This window comes from Copadichromis virginalis, linkage group LG7 (assembly GCF_057382275.1).
Source record: "Copadichromis virginalis isolate Kocher_CV1m ecotype Utaka linkage group LG7, C_Virginalis_male_GT1.1, whole genome shotgun sequence".
Lineage (NCBI taxonomy): Eukaryota > Metazoa > Chordata > Actinopteri > Cichliformes > Cichlidae > Copadichromis > Copadichromis virginalis.
Window position 1 is genome coordinate 64,002,382 of NC_140624.1, and position 20,158 is coordinate 64,022,539.

The window sequence follows — 20,158 nt, forward strand, 5'->3', positions numbered from 1 at the left end:
GAAGTGGTCAGAAAGCTTGCAGTGACCTGGCAAGGTTTTACAGGTTTGTGTTGGCATCTGCAGAGATGCAGTGGGACATCAGCAGAAACAATGCCAGCTGGAAACTCGCTATCGTCAATACATAGTACGACCTAAACGGCCTGCTTTGTGCATCGTTTTCATGTGATGATTCTCATAATCTGCTAAAAGCCGAATGTTCTCACATGGACATGCTCAGTGTGTCTTTTCCAAATAGAGAAAGCATATCATGTCTGGACAGATCTACATTTATCCATCTTTAATCCATATTTTCTGTTCCGCCATCCACCTACCATCTATCCATCCATCCTGTCCATATTTGTTCTCAGTAGAGGTTCTTCTCTCCTAGTGTTTTGTCAGAGGTCTGATGGTAGAGTCGCATATGTTGCTCTCAGCCTGAGCAGGTGGCCAACTGTTGGCGGAGAAAACACTCAAATCACTGCTAACAGTTATGCATATGGTAAAGGCCTTCCATCCTCGACACCGTCCATCATTCATTCATTCCATGACCATTCATTCATCCATTCAAATAAACAGATTCCTGTTAGATACTTAAAGAAACAAAAAGTTGACTATGGAAAGAAAACACTCCTCAATAAGTATTGTGTACTTGTGTTTGTACAAATTACAGTAAATTAATATGCTCTGTACCACTTTTACTTTTAAACATTATCAAGAACTATGTGCCAAATGTCAACTTTTAGGGTAGATTTACTAATCACATTCCTCTCAAGGTTATTATAGTTAACTAAAATGAAACTAATAGCTAAAGCTAGATGTAAAAAAAACAAACAAAAAAAACATTTTAGTTAAAATACAAATTTAAAGGAACTCAAACGATTTTTTAAACCTATAAAACAGATTAAAATAGAATAAAAATCAGAGCAGAAATATCCGTTGTTTAAGTATCAGCGTGTCTTTTATCCTGTCTTCCTTCTCTCAGCCCAACCGGTCGCAGCAGATGGCCACGCCCCTCCCTGAGCCTGGTTCTGCTGGAGGTTTCTTCCTGTTAAAAGGGAGTTTTTCCTTCCCACTATCGCCAAAGTGCTTGCTCATAGGGGGTCATATGATTGTTGGATTTTTCTCTGTATCTATTATTGTAGGATCTACTGTATAATATAAAGCCCCTTGAGACGACTGTTGTCGTGATTTGGTGCTGAATAAATAAAACTGAATTGAATTGTTAGTTTGTATCGAAATTGTATCAAAACTTGCCTGATGAGTTTTTGATGGACATGTTCATTCAGACTTTGGAGGTCTACAAGACTGAGACACCACTGCTTTTAATAATTTCCTTTTTTATTGTAATACCTGTACGGATTTTTCAAATTCTCCCATTTACTGAAAACAATAAAGCTACCACAAAAGACTAAGCTAAAATGAAATATTAAAAATAAATAAATAAATAAACTGAAACAAGAAAGGACATTAGAAACTAAACTTAATTAAAAGCAAAGATTGCTATTGGAGCTTAGCTTGCTATAACATAAAGCAGCTGCAATATAAATTGCAGTAGCTTAACTTCCACTTTAAATGATATTTATAGTATGACATCCTTTAATGAGGAACAGATTGGTGGTAGTTAATAGTGCAGTGGTTGAAAGGCTTTCTAGCAGGTGTCCAGAGGATATACAGCAGCTAAGCTCAGAGCTAGTTCTATAAAGCTTCTCTTGCTCAGAATCACTGTCTTTTAATTAACCAATCCTCCTTAGAGACATGGGGAGCATGGGAAGTGTGCGTCACACATGCACACTTAACACACAGGCTAAAATGAGTGTGTGCTGAAAAAAAATCTATCCAGATTTACTTCTCTTATAATCTTTTGGCTGGAAACCAAAAAAAAAAAAAAAAGAAAAAAACCCTCCAAAAACATGCAGCATCTACCTGGATTGAGGCCAAAACCAAACCTTTTGACTTCACAACAAATGAGCAAATGCAGTAAACCGTACCACCCACTGAGACGTCCAGCAAGCCAATCAGACGGTCAGTCTTGTATTTCTTCCTTGTTCATTTCCACTAAGGCAAGGTGCCTTTGAGCCTGAATGTATTAGGCAGGATGATCACCTTTCTCTGCCAAACCTTCAGGCTTTGTTGAGAAGATGAAGACAGTTTACAGAATGGAGATAAAGGCCGGAGCTAAATGCTTTGACTGAATGTTATCTTTGTTGCTCCATTTCCACGTATCATCTGATGTTTACCAAATGAAAAATGACGCCACAAAACTGTGATTACTTAAAAATAAGCCACACCAAACTTTGCCTGGAAAACAGATCATTCTCATCATTTGACTTGTGAGCTGAGCGCTTGTGTATGTTCTAGGAATAATAACGCCACGCGTAGCACAGCTAACCTAACAGATCAGATTAGTATCTGTGAAATCACAGCTGATTAGGATTTGCGTGTGTGTGTGCGTGTGTGTGTCCTAATGCACTCTGGAACATCTAAATTAATTCCCTATGCTTTATCCTCTAAAAACATAAGTGACCTACTTTAGACATTATTACTATTTTCCACAGTTGCAGTTTTAATCCCTTTGGATAAATGTGTGAGAGACAGAGGGGTAAAAAAGAGAAGGTGTGTGTGTGTGTGTGTGTGTGTGTGTGTGTGTGTGTGTGTGTGTGTGTGTGTGTGTGTGTGTGTGTGTGTGTGTGTGTGTGTGTTTTGCAGAGAGTGAGGGAGGAACTTTTATTTTTTCCCCAGTGATGAGCAAAACAGTTAAAATCTCCTGGCATCTGGAAAGTTGTGATGGCATTATGAGGACTAATGATCTGAGGATTCCAGCTGTGTGTGCTCACAAATGTGTGTTTGTGCATGGACGGGAACGTGTTACCATAAAAGTAATTGTCTAGCTTGTGGGACTGATGAGTCAAAGACTGCTCACTATTGTGCCGTTGTCCAGAACTCCTAATTAAACTCTATTCTTTCTTTTTCTTTCCCCATTTCCTTCTCCATCACTCTGTTTCCAGCAGCTGAGGGAGGTCATCATGAGTCAATGAGGCAGGCTGACTTGCTTCTGGACCCCGCAGTGACTTCCAACCTCTCGGCCACCCCTGGGATTGGAGACAAAGCTGGGGCTAACAACAAGGATACAATGGATGGGCCTCACACTGGTCCTGATGCTGGGTCTGAAGCTTGGCCTGAGGCAAAAGTGTTTGCTGAAGCCAGAACAGCAGTTTGGACAGAAACAGAAGCAGGAGTGCGTGCTGAAGCAGGTGGCAAAGTCTTTACCGAGACTGGGATTATGACAGGAACTGGTGCTTGGGCTGAAGTCGGAGCAGAATGGAGGCCCGTAGACACAGAAGGGGAAGACCTGCCGAGCATGCCTGGGGACACAGCTCCCTGGCTGGGGCAGCGGAGGCTACAGACAGATGGAGAGGAAAGAAGAGAGCAGGCAGCTTTCTCATCTGTCCTAACCATGCTGGCAGAGACAGCAGAGCTGCAGGCTCCAGTGGTTGGAAAACCTTTAGGGCTGCTGTCTAAAGCTGCTTGGACCAAAAGCTCCTCTTCATCATCGGCCAAAGCCACCTCCTCCTCTACGACAAAAGCATCCTCTTTGCCTTCTTCCTCCACATCCTCCTCCTCTCCAGCTAGTACACTACAAGACAGTCACACAGCAGGATCACAGAATATATCTGTGCTTGTTGTCAACACTAACTACTCCAACAGCAACAGTAGCCCCACCATTGGTATGTAATATTTCTGCCATTTGAATATGTTTCACATTTTTACAATGATTACGTGTTAGCAACCATAACTAGACACTGCTGACTAAAAAATAGTTTTTTCCTAAAAAGGAAAAACAAGAGAAACAGTGTAAGGAGTTGATGAAATTGTGTGTTCATCAGCATGAGTATTTTTCACTAATTATCTTGGTAAGTAGTGGTTAGACTTCGAGTACAACAGGGAGCAATGCAATTTTGAGGAAACATAACTGAGATGAAGTGTACTGTCTTCATCTTCGCTTTCGTCATTTCTCCTACAAATATAATACATACAGTTAAAAAATAACTTTAGTTTAAATATAAAAAAAATTTTTTTTTCAGTAAGCATTGATTTGCATACACATCATGATATAAGCTAAAATACATTTAGTTTTTTTTTTCATTAAACTAATCGGTTCTAAGATTTTTGAATTAGCATTAAGCGGCTAATTAGTTATAGCTAATTAGCCTGCTAGCTTAGCTTTCATCTAAGATCCACTGCTGTTAACAAGAAATCTGGGCCTGTTTTTGCTCCAAACACTGGTTCATGGGTTACATGCAATGCAACGGTGTCCTGTATACAAAGTATAATTCATCTGCTGTGGTTCATGCTACATAATGAAAAATGCTAGTTTGGGTGGATGTTTCATACTATAGCCTGACCCTCAGGATTCTGGTATCACTTCAGTGTAGTTAAAAGAATGAAATGAAACAACCCATGCAGTCTATACAGTCTGCTTAGAGAGGCAGGAAGCATGCTATTTATACTAGCATAACAAAGCTGTTTGACCCTCTGACTCCGGCCAAACTTTAAACTAGCATAAAATAGGATCACACTGTTACCCACCCACCAACATTTAGCTACTGGAGCTAAACGTGTGTGGAGCTGTGTGTGTGACTTGCAAATTGTCTCAGCAGTTTCTCACCTTTCTGAATAGCAAGACTCCTCTGAGGATTATGTGCCACTGAACGATCATGCACAACAATGTAGTATTGTATTTGGCATCCCGTGAAAAGTAATCATAAAGAGACTGCTTTAATGTGATCACCTGATTGCAGGGACTGTGGAATTTAATTGCTCCCCCTAATTGAATAATGGCATGCATTAACTCTGCTTACGTCATTGCACAAAGGCCTATTGTGGCAATAATAAGTGAATAGCAAACAGTCAGCTAATTTTGCTCAGCTTTTGTTTTTTTTAAACCTACAGCACACTTTCACACAGCGAAATCGGCTTTGATGTCATCTTTTATGAATTGTCATTCTTAACTACTTTCATCAAATTGTAATTTTCAGCATTGCTATCATCACAGCCACTTAGGCGCATCATCTTCATCATCCCATCATCGCCCTCACTATTTTGTCAGCATCCTTCATGTCCTGTCCCATTTCATCACCTTCGTATCTCCCCTGCTTCCTGTCATGCCATCATTATCTATAGCGCTGACATCAGCAAGGTAAATCCGTCACATATATTTTAGCTTCTGATCAACGAGTGAGCAGAAAGCTAATATCCTGTTGCTCAGAGTTTTGTGTCACATAACAAGCACAATATTTGAAGTCGTCAGGTGTTGATAAGAATGAATCCGCAGCTTGGTCTGAAAAGGTTCATTGATCGCCTGGCTCTTGTTTACTTTAGCTTCCTCTACACTCATCAATATGCGTCTCGCATCAGTATGTAGATGGATTAAACAAACCCCTTTCATTTAAATGCCTCTCTGGTTCACATTTTATAATTGGATTTCTATTTCCCATTCAAAATTGAAACTATCATGCAGTCCATCTAAGTGCTTTCAATTGGACAAAAACCTCATCTTTTTCATTCATGACAAAAGTGAAAACTGAGTCTTGCTGGTTTGCTGTTATCAGGCAACTGGTTCCTTTGCATCACTTTATTTAGATTTAAATACCCCTATGGCAGTGCTTTAATGAGGATTTAAGAGACATTGCTCTAAACTTGGTTGCTCAGGGGTCTTTGCATATATGCATATAGGTGTGGTATGAGTAGGTTAAAACTGTGTTTACACTTTTTAAGAGTCAAATATTACAGATTCAGGTCAAAGACAAGTGTAGCTGCATTAGTGTTTGCTATCAGCCTGTAGTCTCTTATGTTATATATTGCATACGCTGTATGTAGGTCAGCAGATGATATAAAATACCAAAAATAGCACCAATACTTTCAAGTGTCTTATCTTTCTGCAGTTCATGTTTGACCTAATATAAGATGTATGGTTCATTCAGGACCACTATAATCAACAGATGAGCGATACTTCTGTATGCAGCACACTGGCATTGTTTATGGACCTCTCCATCCTTTGCTGTGCACACATGGGAAAACTGTAGTGGGGGTGGGAAAAAGCAAGACCCCCAAACAGAACAAAGCAGGCATCACTGACGTCAGACACAGCATTCATTTAAGTTAGAAATACTGTGAAAGGAAGTGCTGAAGTGGTGGGTCACAAAGTGGCTTGCAGATCTGTAGCAATTGTTGCAGCTTGAATTGTGTACCCTGTTTGAGATGAACTAGCTGAACTAATGCTGTGCTCCATTTAAATCCGAAAAAAGGCTGAGTAGTTTTTATATTCAGAGTCTCTGGAAATCCTTTATTATGACTGATTTTCATGTTTTCTGCCCTACAGAGGACTCAGTGAGCAGCCTGCCGGCCTGGGATCTCCCTACAGTTCCCGAATCACTCCTGTCCACAGTGGGTGACCATGATGTCACACTTCCTGCCAATGTCACCAGCCCTTTCTCCACCCACCAGTGGAACACCACTGCACCTGTGCGCACCAGAAACGCCTCACGGCGTCCGACCACCACAACAACCACCACCACCATAAAGATGCCTCTGTCTCCCACTACCAGCTCAACTTTACCATTCCCCACAACTGCAAGAGCACAAACACCACCAGAATCCAGCACGGCTACACACATCACAAGCCAGGACACTGTGACCAATGACAGTCTTCAGCTGACAACAGTAACTACAACAACACCCTTAACGACCACTCTTACTGTGACCACCGATGATATGATGAATCAGGCAGCAACCACTGGGAACAATGCAACGTTATCGCCAAATACCAGTGCTGCAACCACTACGCAGCAAACAACAAGCATCAGACTTACCACAACAACTCAACCTGCAACCACTACAACAACCACACCTGCCCCGACTACTGCTTCTACTACTACTCTTCCCCCGACTACTACCACCAGCACCAGCACCACCACCACAACTACTACCACTACCACCCCTGAGCCCACTACTACTACCACCATGGCTACCACGACTACTACAGCTCCCACTACTACTACTTCTACCACAACAACAACAAAGGCGCCTGCTACCACTGTGTTCATCCAGACTACTCCATCTCCTCCTCCATCTAGTACCAGTGCAGAGGAAAGTCCTCTGCCGTGCAACATTACTGAAAAGTTTTGGGTTAGAACAGGTAAGAAACCAAAACATCACCGGTAAGCGATAATGAGATAATGATGGATTTCTTAACATTTATAGAAACTGTGTGAAAGATGAGGAAGAATAAGTAAAGCTAGTAAGATGAATGGCTAGGACATCAGAGAGCTCTCATAAAAATAATCTAGGTATTGCATGTCCTTTAAATTACATAAAGTACACTCAGTGTTAAGTACAGGCAGACTTTACCATCTTATCTTCCAGAAAAAATAATGAAGTAATAATGAATGCACACAAAATGCCGCATTTGAGAGTCAGGCAGAAAGTGCCTATTATGTGGCCAACATGTCAGTAGAGGTGCACAAATTAATTAAAACTTGGATAAAAGTAAGTACAGCCTTTCCCCATTAACAAATATAAAAAGCCACACATCACACATTAGTGAGCATTTGATTGCACATAGCAGCGATGCTGTGGTTTTTTTTTAAAGCTTTTAATAGTACTTGAGCTTGTTCATGATATATAAGTAAGTATACTTTAAGTTTACAGCAGAAGCAGTGCTGATAGATTTATTAAAGCATAAAAATTATGTAAATGTGCACATATGAAGACATAGTGCACGGTGATTGAGAACTAATTACATTTTTTCATCTTCACAGTGTTATCTATTGAGCTGCGCAGGAACCGCTTAGACCTCATACTGAAACATCACCTCTCCAAAGGTCTGAGTCATGCCTTGCAGAGAGCCCTGAATGACTCCACTGTTTATGCACAGGTCAGTGTTTCTTCATCATCGTCTTCTTCTTTTTCTATAAGCTCCGCTCACTGGTTTTTCATGTATGACATGTCTGAGGGTAGCAACACGGTGGGGAGGTATGTGGAAGGAGTGAGAAATTGGTTCAAGGTGGGGTGGGATTACATCAGGGATCTGTTCCAAGCCCCCTCTTGTCTGCAGTGGTAATGGACAGGTTGATAGAGGAGGACAGAGAGCTCTATAATGTTTGCAGATGACATTATGATCTGCAGTGAAAGTAGGCAGAGGAAGAGGAGTGAAAGTCATTAGAAGCAAGACAGAATACATGTGTGTGAATGAGAAGAAGATGGATGTTACAATGAATATATGAAGTGAAGAAGAGAGTGGAGGCAGGGCGGAGTCGATGAAGATGAGTGTCAGCAGTGATAAAGATAGCAGAAGAGTGAAGGAGAAGCTTGACAAGATGCTGGTGATACATGCTATGATGTATGCTTCGGAGACTGTGGCATGAACGAAAAGACAGGAGTTCAAACTGGAGATGAGATCGTTTGGAGGTGTGCAGAGGAGAGAAAGTGGATATTCTGGGCAAAGGATGTTGAAAGGGTGTCCTGCCAGACACGAGAAGAGAAAGAGCACAGACAAAATTAATGGATGTAGTGAAGGATAAGGTGAGATGGAGGGGGACGATCTGCCGTGGTGTTTCCTAAAGGGACTCTGAAAAGAACCAACTGTGTGCTTTCAGCCCCCTCCTAAAAGCTCAAACTCCCTTGAAGTTTAGTTCAGCTTCATTCAAGGTGACCGAAGAGGCTGCGCTTTTTTTTTCTTTTTGCCATTACTGTAACCACAGACATCTGTTTGTGTAATAAAGGTCCAAAAGAAAAGGTCAATAATGGCAAGGCATTTGTTAAATTATTACTGGTAAAGATCAAAAACATAATAAAAATCATAAAAACAATGATGTTGGGTTACTTCCTGTAATCCCTGGTTCTCTGATAGCAAAGTAAAGGGTTTCACTGTGGGAATCGTCGTGGTGTGGCCAACTACGGAAGCTCCAATGACATCATGTCTCTCTATGACGAACCTGTGCTCAGAGCTCCGCCCCCTCATACTAACACAGCTGACCAGCCCATAACTACCAAAGACTGTACATAAAAGATGGACATATCTAGCGTTGTTTTCTGGACATTTTGAAGCATCAAACATCTTTTTTTGGAGCCAGTAGTGATCAGAGGGTGCTAAGCTAGCAGCTAACACTAGTATGCTCAACTAATAATTTGTATTTCGAGCAATTCACAATAATTAATTATTGCTAATTAGATCAGAAAGATCAGACCACAGCAGCAATGGATAAGTGGCTAGAAGACATATGTCAGAAGCAAATAAAATGGCTATTAAGGCTAATACAAGTTTTTTGCATACACATTATTAATCTTCTAGTGCATTTAATACTGCAGAAGAAATTTTGTAGATCTATAAATTATATTTAAAAGGACCACGCCGCAATGCTGCAGTCAAATCTTTTTGTTGTGTTTCTGTTTTGCCATGATTTTTGCTCTTCATGTGTGCTCAGATATTCTATATGTGAGTGTGTCATCAGTTTACAATACTTTTCATCACATGCTCCTCCTCATTCACTTCATAAGGATTCACATGAAGGGTGCTAGAGAGGTGACTAATGCAGACTGTGGTTGAGTCTGAATTGTTATGACCTGCTGAATATCGAGGCAGTTTACTCAGAGGTTATTACGCACCCTTGTACTGTCTCTCTCTCTCACATGCGCTACAATGTAAAACAAATTAAGAATGAGCTATTACGTTTTTTTCATTCACATAATTTTCCCATTCTGCTGTTTTTTTTCTGTATCATGTCTCTGTTCTGACTTTTGTTTCCTTTGCATATTTCTCAGTGTTTACATTTCTCATATTGCTCCCTTTCTCCGTCTCCCTCCAATCTGATTGTTCCCTGGGTTTAAGTCGATTGATTTTCTGCCAACCTGTCTGTCTCACTTGTCTGTTTGTACGCCTGTTGGGCCTGCCCGGCTCTGTCTGTCCACCTGCCTCCCTTCATCTTGCTGTCTGTCTGTCTTCATCTTTTTTTTTTTCTTTCTATTTTTATCCAGTTGTTTGTGAGCTCACGCTGGAGTGACTCAGTATCTCAAAGCTGCAGTCCACTTTCATCTAACCCTCCTGCAACACATACACACAACCTCAATCTCCTGAGTTTTCATCCTATCCATCAGATAACGTAAGCTATTATTTGGCAGTCAGGATCAGTCCTTTGACAATAGCAACAACAAGAGGAAGGAAACAGATCTTTAAAAGCAGTGATACGCAGGCGAAACATTGCTTCAGCGTGGGCAGGGATTGTCAAACAGCATGAAATTAACTTGCAGGTTACATTTAATATGTTGTGTCATTGAACCATGTCTTTTAACATAATTGCTTTTTCAGCTACTGTACTGGAATCTCCATAAATGAGTCATTAATAGTTTGTGTGCTTCTTTAGTAAATAGGTGGGCAAAACAAAGAATACAAGCTAACAAGCTGACAGTTACAGAGTGCTTATGGTTAGAAGATTGCGTCACAGGATCGAGTTGACTTTCACTTGTTTTCCTTGTAGCCAGGAAACCAGCCGTAACACCGGAGGACATGAGGACAACCAGTCTGTTCCTGCAACCGCACATAATATCTGCAAGAAATACTTTGACTTTCCCACTCTTCTTCATTTTAGCCCTTAAAATGAGAGCTTCAAAAGCTCTTTTTTGTTTTCTAATGATATGCAAAACCCAAAGGTAGGGTGCTGGAATAAAGGAATGTGTCGCTGAGTATAATTAAAAACTAAAGAAGAAACTGGGGCTAAAGCTTTGACGAGAACTTAAAACAGAAAAGGGCTTAAACAAAGATGGCAGGTAGCTATAGTTTGAAAAACTGTGTGAACTTTCTTTCGTTTCTGTTTGCATGGAAAGTAGAGGGGATAAGAGTAGGAGAGAAGGTTAATGAGATACAGTTTCACTAAGAAGGATGTGTTATTTTTGAGAAATGGACTAGCCGGGGAAGCCAGGGAAGAGAGGAGAGGAAAAAGAAGGATGAAGAAAGAGGAAGACGCCATAGTAACACAAGCTACAGCAGCTCAGTGTGGTTGAAGGTAGAGGAAAGTGGGCGGTGTATAGTTCCAGAAATACAAGCCTTGACTCACCGCCGATTGTTGTCTGTGTGTGTTTTTCCGGGACACGGTTCATCAGATTCATGACTGGTGAGGGCTCAAGCTATAAAATTCCCTTGAGTCAGATTTGACTTAAAAAAAAATGCCAGGATTATAAGTATTCATAGTCTGATACATTTATATTTGAAGCCCATCGCTTGAGAACAACATGTATCAGACAAAGATGCTTGGTGTACAGTGTAGTTTTCTAAGCTCGTGTCACCTGGTAGAGTTGATTTCTGCTCTGATATGGTTTCTGCAGTTCTTTGCAGTGTGTATGCTTTAAAATGAGCACACAAATCCACTAGGTAAACAATGCTTTAAAGACAGTCTGCCTTGAAATACAGATATAAATGTAGTTTTAAAAAACAAACTCCAACCTGTATTGTTCTCCTCTGCATCTCTGTCACAGGTGGAACACGATGACTGCAGCCCCCACAACGTGACGCTGGGATACTACGTGACCAACGGGAAAACTGTCTACATTTCCGCCATGGTTGTCAGAGCCCTGAATGTTTACGGTTTTGACAAGCTGCTGTCGGACATCAGGCAGCACACGCCATTGGTTAAGGCTGTTCTGGTTCCCGTGGCAACCTGGGTGCCTGCTCCAAATATTCACCTGCAGCTGAAAACAGGTGATGAAAGCAAACAAAAAAATGAGATATGATGGAGCAGTTTTACTCAAGCGGCTCTCACAGCACCAGCTTGATTAGGATCTGGCGATGGAGGTGGAGTATGAGAGGATAGCAGAAGTTAAAGATGTATAGAGAAAGGGAGGGAGAGAGAACGCAGGGAGGAGGACACAGAGGAAGAGTAGAGCTGAGTCAAAATTAGAAACTTTTGATTACATGTCTGCTCTCCTTTACTCTTCTCTGATACCCTAAATCCCATACAAACTTCCACGACTGCAGAGCAAAGGCAAATTGCTCCATTCATTCAGACAGCCTGGTAAGCCTCTTAAAAAAACACATTTCAGCATGCCCACCCAGACACACATCGAAACCTCATGGGAGCAAAAGTAGGACAATGAATGCAATTATTGAATTGTTAGTTAAAATATACATGCACAGATTAGATTTCCTTAAATAAGTATTGTACTTTTTAAATCTGTAGAATTTTGTAGGTTTTGAATTGGTATCACTAATTCTATTATTAATTTTGGTTCAGTTGTATTTATATAGCAGCACTGCATAACAGCAGGCACCTTTAGCCACTTTAGATTAGATTAGATTAGATAGAACTTTATTAATCCCTCGGGTGGGTTCCTCTGGGAAATTCGATTTCCAAAAAAGCACAGCACCGACAGAAGTTACAGTTTATGTTGTAAAGTTAAGACCCTCCACAGTCAGATGATTTCTTATTAGCAAGCATATGGCAAAAGTGGTGAAGAAGAACTCTCACTGCATCGTGGAAAGTATCCCAGCAACCCGAGGATAATTAAGGAACTGTACAGGGTCACTGAATCCAGCCTAACTATAAGCTTTGTAGCCTCATTTTATAAGCAGAAGGAGTGTCTGTCTCCCGAATCCAAACTGGGAGCTGGTTCCACTGGAAACCCCAAGAATCACAAGTAAGAGAGCAAAGTGCTCTATTGGGATGACGTGATATTATGAGGTCTTTAAGAAATGATGGGGCCCGATCATCAAGAAGCATTTTAAATTCAGCTCCGGTTTTATGGAACTAATGAAGAGAAGCTAATAAGAGAGAGATTTATTTCTCCCAAGAAAAGAAGGAAAGACAATTTACTGTCTATAATTAATCCTTTTCTTAAACTTGCATTCATGAAAAAGAAACATATTAATAATGGGGAGGATAAGAATAATGATCACCTCTGAAATTCTCTTCATTTCGCTGAGGTAATATTGTTTCACGGGCTGAAGATGGTAGTTGTTAATGGGCAGAGAAGGCATTTTTCCATGTAAAATAGTGGTTTAATCCATCCCCCTGCCGTAGAAACTAAAAAATACCAATCATGTTATTGCAGTTTTTTCCTAAGCTTTGTGTACAGTGATACATATCTCTGTACATTTTATACAAATCTCTGTGCATTTTTATCTGTGCATACATTTTTTGGTATGTATGCGACATCTTTTTGTTCCTTTCTAATTAATAAAATTATTTGCAAAAATGTGCAAAAATCTTTGGAAACAAGCTCCCACTATGGTTTTGCTTTAAAAATGTTTTTAGTGTTAATTACAACTTTGACTGCTGTTTATCTAATGTACACTTTTGCATTAGCAACTAATTAGATGTAAAACATTTTCTCAGCAGTCTCATCAGACACACAGTTTCAATTAAAGCTACTTGTTCTGTATTTCATGACTGTAAATGGGCAAACTGGCCCGCTTTGTAAGAATTATTCATTTAAGATATGATTTCTTTTGTATGCAAAGATGAGTGTGTTTATGAAAACCATTACGACTATTCAGTGTATTTAGTGTATGTTCATGAACCCTACATAGTGGCTTTAAGCGACTGAGAACATCTATTTTTTGGCTTTCACGTTTTCTGTAAAAACAACTACAGCTCTCTGCCAATTCCCACACTTTAGCACTTGTAGTGATGTTTGCTGTGTTTGTTGTATCTACTCCTGGATGTGAAGTAGGCACTTGAAGCAGAAATTAAAACCCATTTCTGTGTTGTACAGCTTTAATCCATAAATGTATAGTATATGCCAATTTAGCAGCCACAGATCCATTTACATAAGATTACCAACTGGGTCAGCAGTGTTTGCGCCTGCACAGTGTTGCAGGCTAAGACACCAGTGAATGATCTAGTGTCTTTTTTTTTTCTTTTTTTGAGAGATGTAGCCCGCACTCATAAGCATCACGGCATTTGAATTTAGGTCAGAATATTTTTCCACCTCTCCTATCCCAGTCGCTACAGAGCTTTTTTTTAAAAAACAGCAAAGAAAGACAAGAGTGCAAGGCGAGAACAGAGGGCGACAACATTAATAACATCTGCTGTAATCTGATAGACTCAATATTGCTTACCCTGTGCCTCCTCGGTGCAGGACTGTGTGACGCTAACATAGAAATACTATTTTCAGTTGTTCTAATTCTAGATAGTGATGATAATCCTCTTTCTGTGTCTCACTGCTTAGGTTTATTGATCACACCGACATTTATATAGGGCACTAATGCCTAAACCACAGCCCCAGATACAGATTCTAGATGCAGCGTGATGAAGTGGATTGCTGAAGAGTTTTTAAATAATTTCTCTTTCCATGATTCTTGTGGTGCAGTAATTCAATTTGTAGCTACAACATTGCCATGACAACAGATTAAACTCTAAATGAAAGTCTGTTATCTGAAGAGCCAGATTTTGGAGCTGGTACCTGAATACGTAGGTTTCTGCTAAAGAAATCACCAGAGAATGGCATTAGAGGCACTGGACACAAGGTTGCCACCCATAAATCAGTTATAATAAATATGAATGTGTCTGACTTTCAAACTAAAGAGTTTTTGTTCAATAATTGGTTTATTTTATCCTTTTAATGACGAGAGCAAAATGAAATACACTTGATTGATAGAGGAGTAAAAAAGCTATCTGCACTGGAAGAGGCTCCCAGGCTCCCGGGCCATTTCTCTGTCTCATCCTGCTGAGCTAACTGCCCATAAAGTGAAAAATTTTAAAGCATCTTACCACCGGTTCATGAAAAAAAAAAAAGGGAACATTGTCAAACTTTGTAGGTTTTTAAAACTGCAGTCTATAAATAATGTTGTTGTTTTTTATGGTTTGTTTTCCAGTATTGAGGTTTGTTGGCCCGACAGACAACATCTACTCCTGCAGTTTTGTTCAGATGTTGGAGCAGAGGCTGGAGAACGCCTTTGATGAAGCTCAGGACAAAGTGCTGGAGACCTACAACACACTCACTGTTGAGGTGCTGCGTGGGGCGTTTTTTATTAGAAAAAACAGACGGACAAATAAGCAGTATTTGCATGCTGCATGCTGAGAAGGTTTACATGAATAATAAAGTCAAATTCTCGTCACTTACCAGAAAACAAGCTTTCTTGATTGTATCCACTCTATAACTAGTCAGAATACCTTATTTCAGGCGTGTGTTTCTTGTGTTTTCTGTGGTAATTGCCTGGTATAAAAGGTCAGACAGTTTTGCAGCAATTTAAAAAAATAAAGAAGAAAATAGCTGTTTTGTTAAACAACTGGAGACACAATCAAAGCTCATTTGTGTGCAATGCTGTTTTATTTTTATTTTTTGAAGCTCTTCTTTCCTCTTTCTTATTTCCTGTCTCTTTCTCTCCATCTGTCAATGTACCCTCATGAATGCAGGATATACTGCACATGCACACACCATCACAATCAGAAGTAGGTCTCAGCATGAAGAGACAGATATATAGGCTCCATTCATAATTTATCCTCTGAAATATTAACACTCATGGAGGAATGTGATGGGAATCCCTCGTACCTTGTATTGCCATCCACTCGTTTACGGTGACTCATTCACATAAGGTTCACAGCACCACCTAGGTCTTATTATATTGTGCTCACTCAAAGTGTAATACTGTGTCTGAAGCTCTGGTATGCATTCTTTATGTGGATTTTTGACATTTGGCATGATACGCTTAGATATTTCAGCAGAAATATTTGAATTATACATGCAGCCGTAGCTGGCTGTTTGTGTGCCCGCTATAAAGTATTGAAGTCATTCTAATATGACAAATATTAGAATGACTATGGGGCACATAGTGTACCATATTTGACAGGCGGATTCAAATAAAAATAATAAAATGTATTTTGTGCTTGTGTGTTTATCCTCAGATCCAGAGTGTCTCCCAGGAGCCTGACTCCCCCTCAGTCACTCTGGTGTATGTGGTGAAAAATCAGGATTCAATACTTAACGGGACAATTTCCAGCAGTCTTCTCAACCAGCTCACTGCTGAGCTGGTGGGGTACTTTCTGTTCTACCCACCGCTGGTCATCGCTGAGCGTAAGTGCATCCATAATACACTCAATACACTTTTATCCATTTAGTTATTTTTTGCACTTACAGCTAAAGTGCTGTACATACATACTGTACATTGACACACAGTAATCGATTATTCATTGTAAGATAGCCATACAGATGCTTTTGGTTTTATTTTCCCCCATTTATGTTTATTGAAAGTTTTAGGTTTATGGCACCCAGAACAAATAGTAATGAAATTTAATTAGTGCATCTGCCATGTTGATTAGCAGAAACAGATTTTGTGAGCATTAAAGCATGCTTTACATCACTTCCAGTGTGGTTTGCTGCAGGTAGGAATCCCATTTTTGAGCAACCGCATTAACAGTTTATGGTACCCATAGACTGTATATAAAAGATGGTTGTAGCCACTGTAATGATCACCACAGGTGAAGTTAAACTTTGTGGCTGATCTGCACTACAAAAAAGCCATACATGTATTCAGATAATCCTTTAAAAATGCTCCAAAAGGCGTAATGTAGTGACGACCTGTCAAGTCCAGAGGCCTTCCTGAGGAATGTGAAAGGTGACCTTCAGCGTTCTTTATGCTACGTGCCGGGTTATGGATGAAATCCAGTAGAATGATGCTCCCACGGTAATACACGTTCCAGCCATGTATTCCAGCCCTAACCCTTACCTTATCCCTAACCTTACCCAGCACTTTAATGACGTTAGATAGTGTTTTTCAAAGCGATTTAAGTAAAACAAATGTACATGTGTAGATTCATTCCAAACAGTTCTCTTGTTTCCTCATTTTTCCGATCTCGTGATATATGGACGTGTTGGGTGCCCGGAAGCGTAATATACAGACGATTTGTCACCTAGTGTAAAATGTTACGCTTTGGGAGTGAGAATGTGTTGGAAGCCACCAACAGCACAATGTCGAGAGGTCTTTTAGAATCACTCCAGTTAGTGAAGGCGATGCTGATTGGCGCCATCGACCAATGAAATCAGTTACGCCACTCAAAGTTGTTATGAAGGGTTAAACTCTCTATTGTAGCATATCAGGCTAGAAACATGATGTTAATGGTGTTAGTTTTGCATTTAACAAGCAAATTGACTCACTTTTGGAGCCTCAAGTGGCCATTGGAGGAATTGCAGTTTTTAGTATTTCATTATTAATCACTGAGATTGTTACTTTGTGCAGCACACAAAGACTTCAACAGTCTAATTCAGAATAAATGATGTATAACCAGTAAATTAGAGTTCAGTTAGGGTGCTCAGTACTCATTCACTAGATCTACCTTCAAGCCATCTTAGAGTCGCGGCTGGATGATTATGATGCATTTCTAATCTTTTATAAAGGGCTGCAAGGGGAAATTAAAATGAGAAATTCATCATCGGGTGAGGCATGTTGCTCTGACAATTTAGAAAATATTAAGAAATATTACATTCACACTTTGCAATGTTTAGTTAAATGTCGCAGCAACACTTTAGCTGTATATGTCAATGCACTGTACCAGAGCTTATTATAACACTATCAAAATCAACCTCATCCACAGCTGCCATTGTCGGAGACTTAGGAGTGACATTTCAGAGTTTGGCCCGATTTGGCAAGATTGCTTTTGACATTATACTGACTTGACGTTATATTGCCCTAATGGGTGTGGTTTTTGTTGATGTTGTTGTTGTTGTTGTTTTTTTGTTTTTTTTAGCTCATTCTGACAAATCAGAAGGAGCCTCCTCTGCGTTGTCAGGGATAGTTTATAGCTGAAAAGGTGACTTTGTAGTTTTTGTTTTGCTGGTATCTTCATCACCTACTGAGAAGAACTTCAAATAAATAAATACGTTACATTTTTTATTTACCTTGCTCTGTTCCACTTTAATCAATATATCACCCCGAGGTAAATTTGAGGTAGGTTTGAACATGTTGTATATCTGCCTCAAAGATCCGAAACCAAGAAAATATCAGGGAATGTTTTTATTTATTTATTTTTTATGACTTGCTAGAGTGTTACACTCATTCTGGCAAGGCTGGAATGAAAACACAACAAGAACAGAGATGGTTCCCACATCCATGTGTATTTTTTGTCAGGTTTTAAGCAGCAGGAAGGGAACATGGGTGCAGAACATGACTTAGACAAAGGTTGGAGGCAGAGTGGAGGACTGCCTGTGTCGGATATCAGTATTGACTCAAGACGATCGAACACATGCAGAGCAGAAAGAGGCGTCAGAAGATGATGCTGCTCTTGTTTGTTTTCTTCCCATAAAGCAGTTGTGAGTTTCTTCACGCTAATTCCTTTAGTCTTTACATAACCATTGTTCTTTTACTTAATCTGTGCTGCTTTGTGCTGCTGGCCTGAAACTGACTTTCTTCTTAATGAGAAGAAAACCGAGATTATGATTTTTGGTAGTAATGCCCTTCGTGCCAAACTCCGGGATGCCTTTGGTTTTCTTAGTTGTTCTCTCTCTGATACTGTCAGGAATCTGGGTGTCTTATTTGACAGCTCCTTTTCACTTGACAAACAAGTGTCTGCTGTTGTCAGATCTAGTTTTTACCAGCTTCGTCTTATCTCTAAGGCTAGGCGCTATATCCCGCATAAAGATCTCGAAAAGCTCATCCACGCCTTTGTAACGTCGAGGCTAGACTATTGTAATTCACTTTATTGTGGTCTCCACTCTTCCCTTTTACAGAGATTACAGACAGTTCAGAATGCTGCAGCTCGCATTCTAACCAAAACCAGCAAGTTTGCCCACATTACTCCTGTCCTTGCCGATCTGCACTGGTTGCCTGTCAAATATCGTATTCAATTTAAAATTTTGTTGTTTACTTTTAAAATTACTAACAACACTGCACCCAGCTACCTTAAGGACCTTTTAAACCCTTATGCTCCTGCTAGGGCTTTAAGGTCATCGTCACAGTTACTGCTGGCTCAGCCCAGATCTCGACTTAAGACTAGAGGTGATCGATCGTTTGCTCTTGTTGCACCTGTGCTGTGGAACAATCTCCCGATTGGCATCCGGGCATCTGATTCTATTCATTCTTTTAAATCACAGCTTAAAACATATCTTTTTAAACTTGCCTTCTCCACCTTTTAATTGCTGGTTTGTTTGTTTGTTTGTTTGGTTGCTGTGACCTATTGACCTCTTGTATTAATTCCCTCCTATCTTTCTATTGGTGTCTTTTATTATGGTGGTACAGCTTTTATCTTGCTATTACCCATGTGCTGTAGTCATTCTTATTGGTAGCTTTTATCTATGAACATAACTCGTTATTTTTATTTATCCTTTATCAATGTTTGAACCTTTTATTGTTTTATGTAAAGCACTTTGGTATGCCCAAGGCTTTTAAATGTGCTCTATAAATAAAGATTGTTGTTGTTGTTGTTGTATATGTAGGGTACCTTCGTGAACACTGACTACTGAGAACCAGTGAGTTCACTGCAGGGCGTTGCATGTTTCGTGACATAACAAATGTCTGACCTGCTTCTCTACGGGGGAATTAAGGATTGGGTAACACTGATAAGAGGCATTTTCTAAAATATCATGGCTGATGCAGTTATTCCATTCTCATTATCAGAACATCCGATTCTGCTGTTTAATCAAACCTGCTGGGGTTTCATTTTTCCTTTAGCATCTGGTGTTGTGACGCGTGTCCTGCAGCAAAAATGAGACGAGTGAATGAAAGCATGGATAGGAGCAGTAGAAATGTAACTAACTACTTTAATGCAGTAGAGTTTTAATGTTATTTATTTATTCCATAACTATTCCTATGTCATGCTATATTTGATGCTTTTTTTACTTATTATTTTGCAGTTAAATTAACTAAAAACTCTCATTATTTGTTATGGTTTTTATGGTTGCTATAATGTGACATTAGCAGCATTCTGCATAAACAGTAAGATTATTTTAGGTACTCCTACAAAATGCAAGGTGCTACTCATTTTTTCCCCCCACATGCTTCAAAGAGCTCTCACCTAAGGCTTTCCTTGCAATATTTATATTTTTTCTAATTCAAGAAGAGTGATGGTCTTTTATCACATATATGTTAACAGAAAGAGGTCAAACTGTTTAGTTAGAGAGAAGAATAAAACAAACACCCAAAACAATGTTTGCATAGGACTCTGTGAAAGTGCATCCACGCTGCTTACATAGGAATTAA

At 39.8% G+C, this 20,158-nt stretch overlaps 1 protein-coding gene across 5 annotated transcripts in view; it reads left to right on the top strand.

The window, feature by feature from the left end:
- Nucleotides 1-20,158, top strand: part of kiaa1549la (KIAA1549-like a) — a 115,874-nt gene that overhangs the window by 40,982 nt on the left and 54,734 nt on the right. For 4 of the 5 annotated variants that reach the window (XM_085464731.1, XM_085464730.1, XM_085464733.1 and 1 more), the window contains exons 2-7: nucleotides 2,985-3,704; nucleotides 6,359-7,174; nucleotides 7,797-7,912; nucleotides 11,506-11,728; nucleotides 14,843-14,976; nucleotides 15,873-16,041. In XM_085464731.1, coding sequence (XP_085320857.1) covers nucleotides 2,985-3,704; nucleotides 6,359-7,174; nucleotides 7,797-7,912; nucleotides 11,506-11,728; nucleotides 14,843-14,976; nucleotides 15,873-16,041 — 2,178 coding nt within the window. The remainder of the gene's footprint in view (nucleotides 1-2,984; nucleotides 3,705-6,358; nucleotides 7,175-7,796; nucleotides 7,913-11,505; nucleotides 11,729-14,842; nucleotides 14,977-15,872; nucleotides 16,042-20,158) is intronic. The other variant, XM_085464732.1, reaches the window with a different exon arrangement.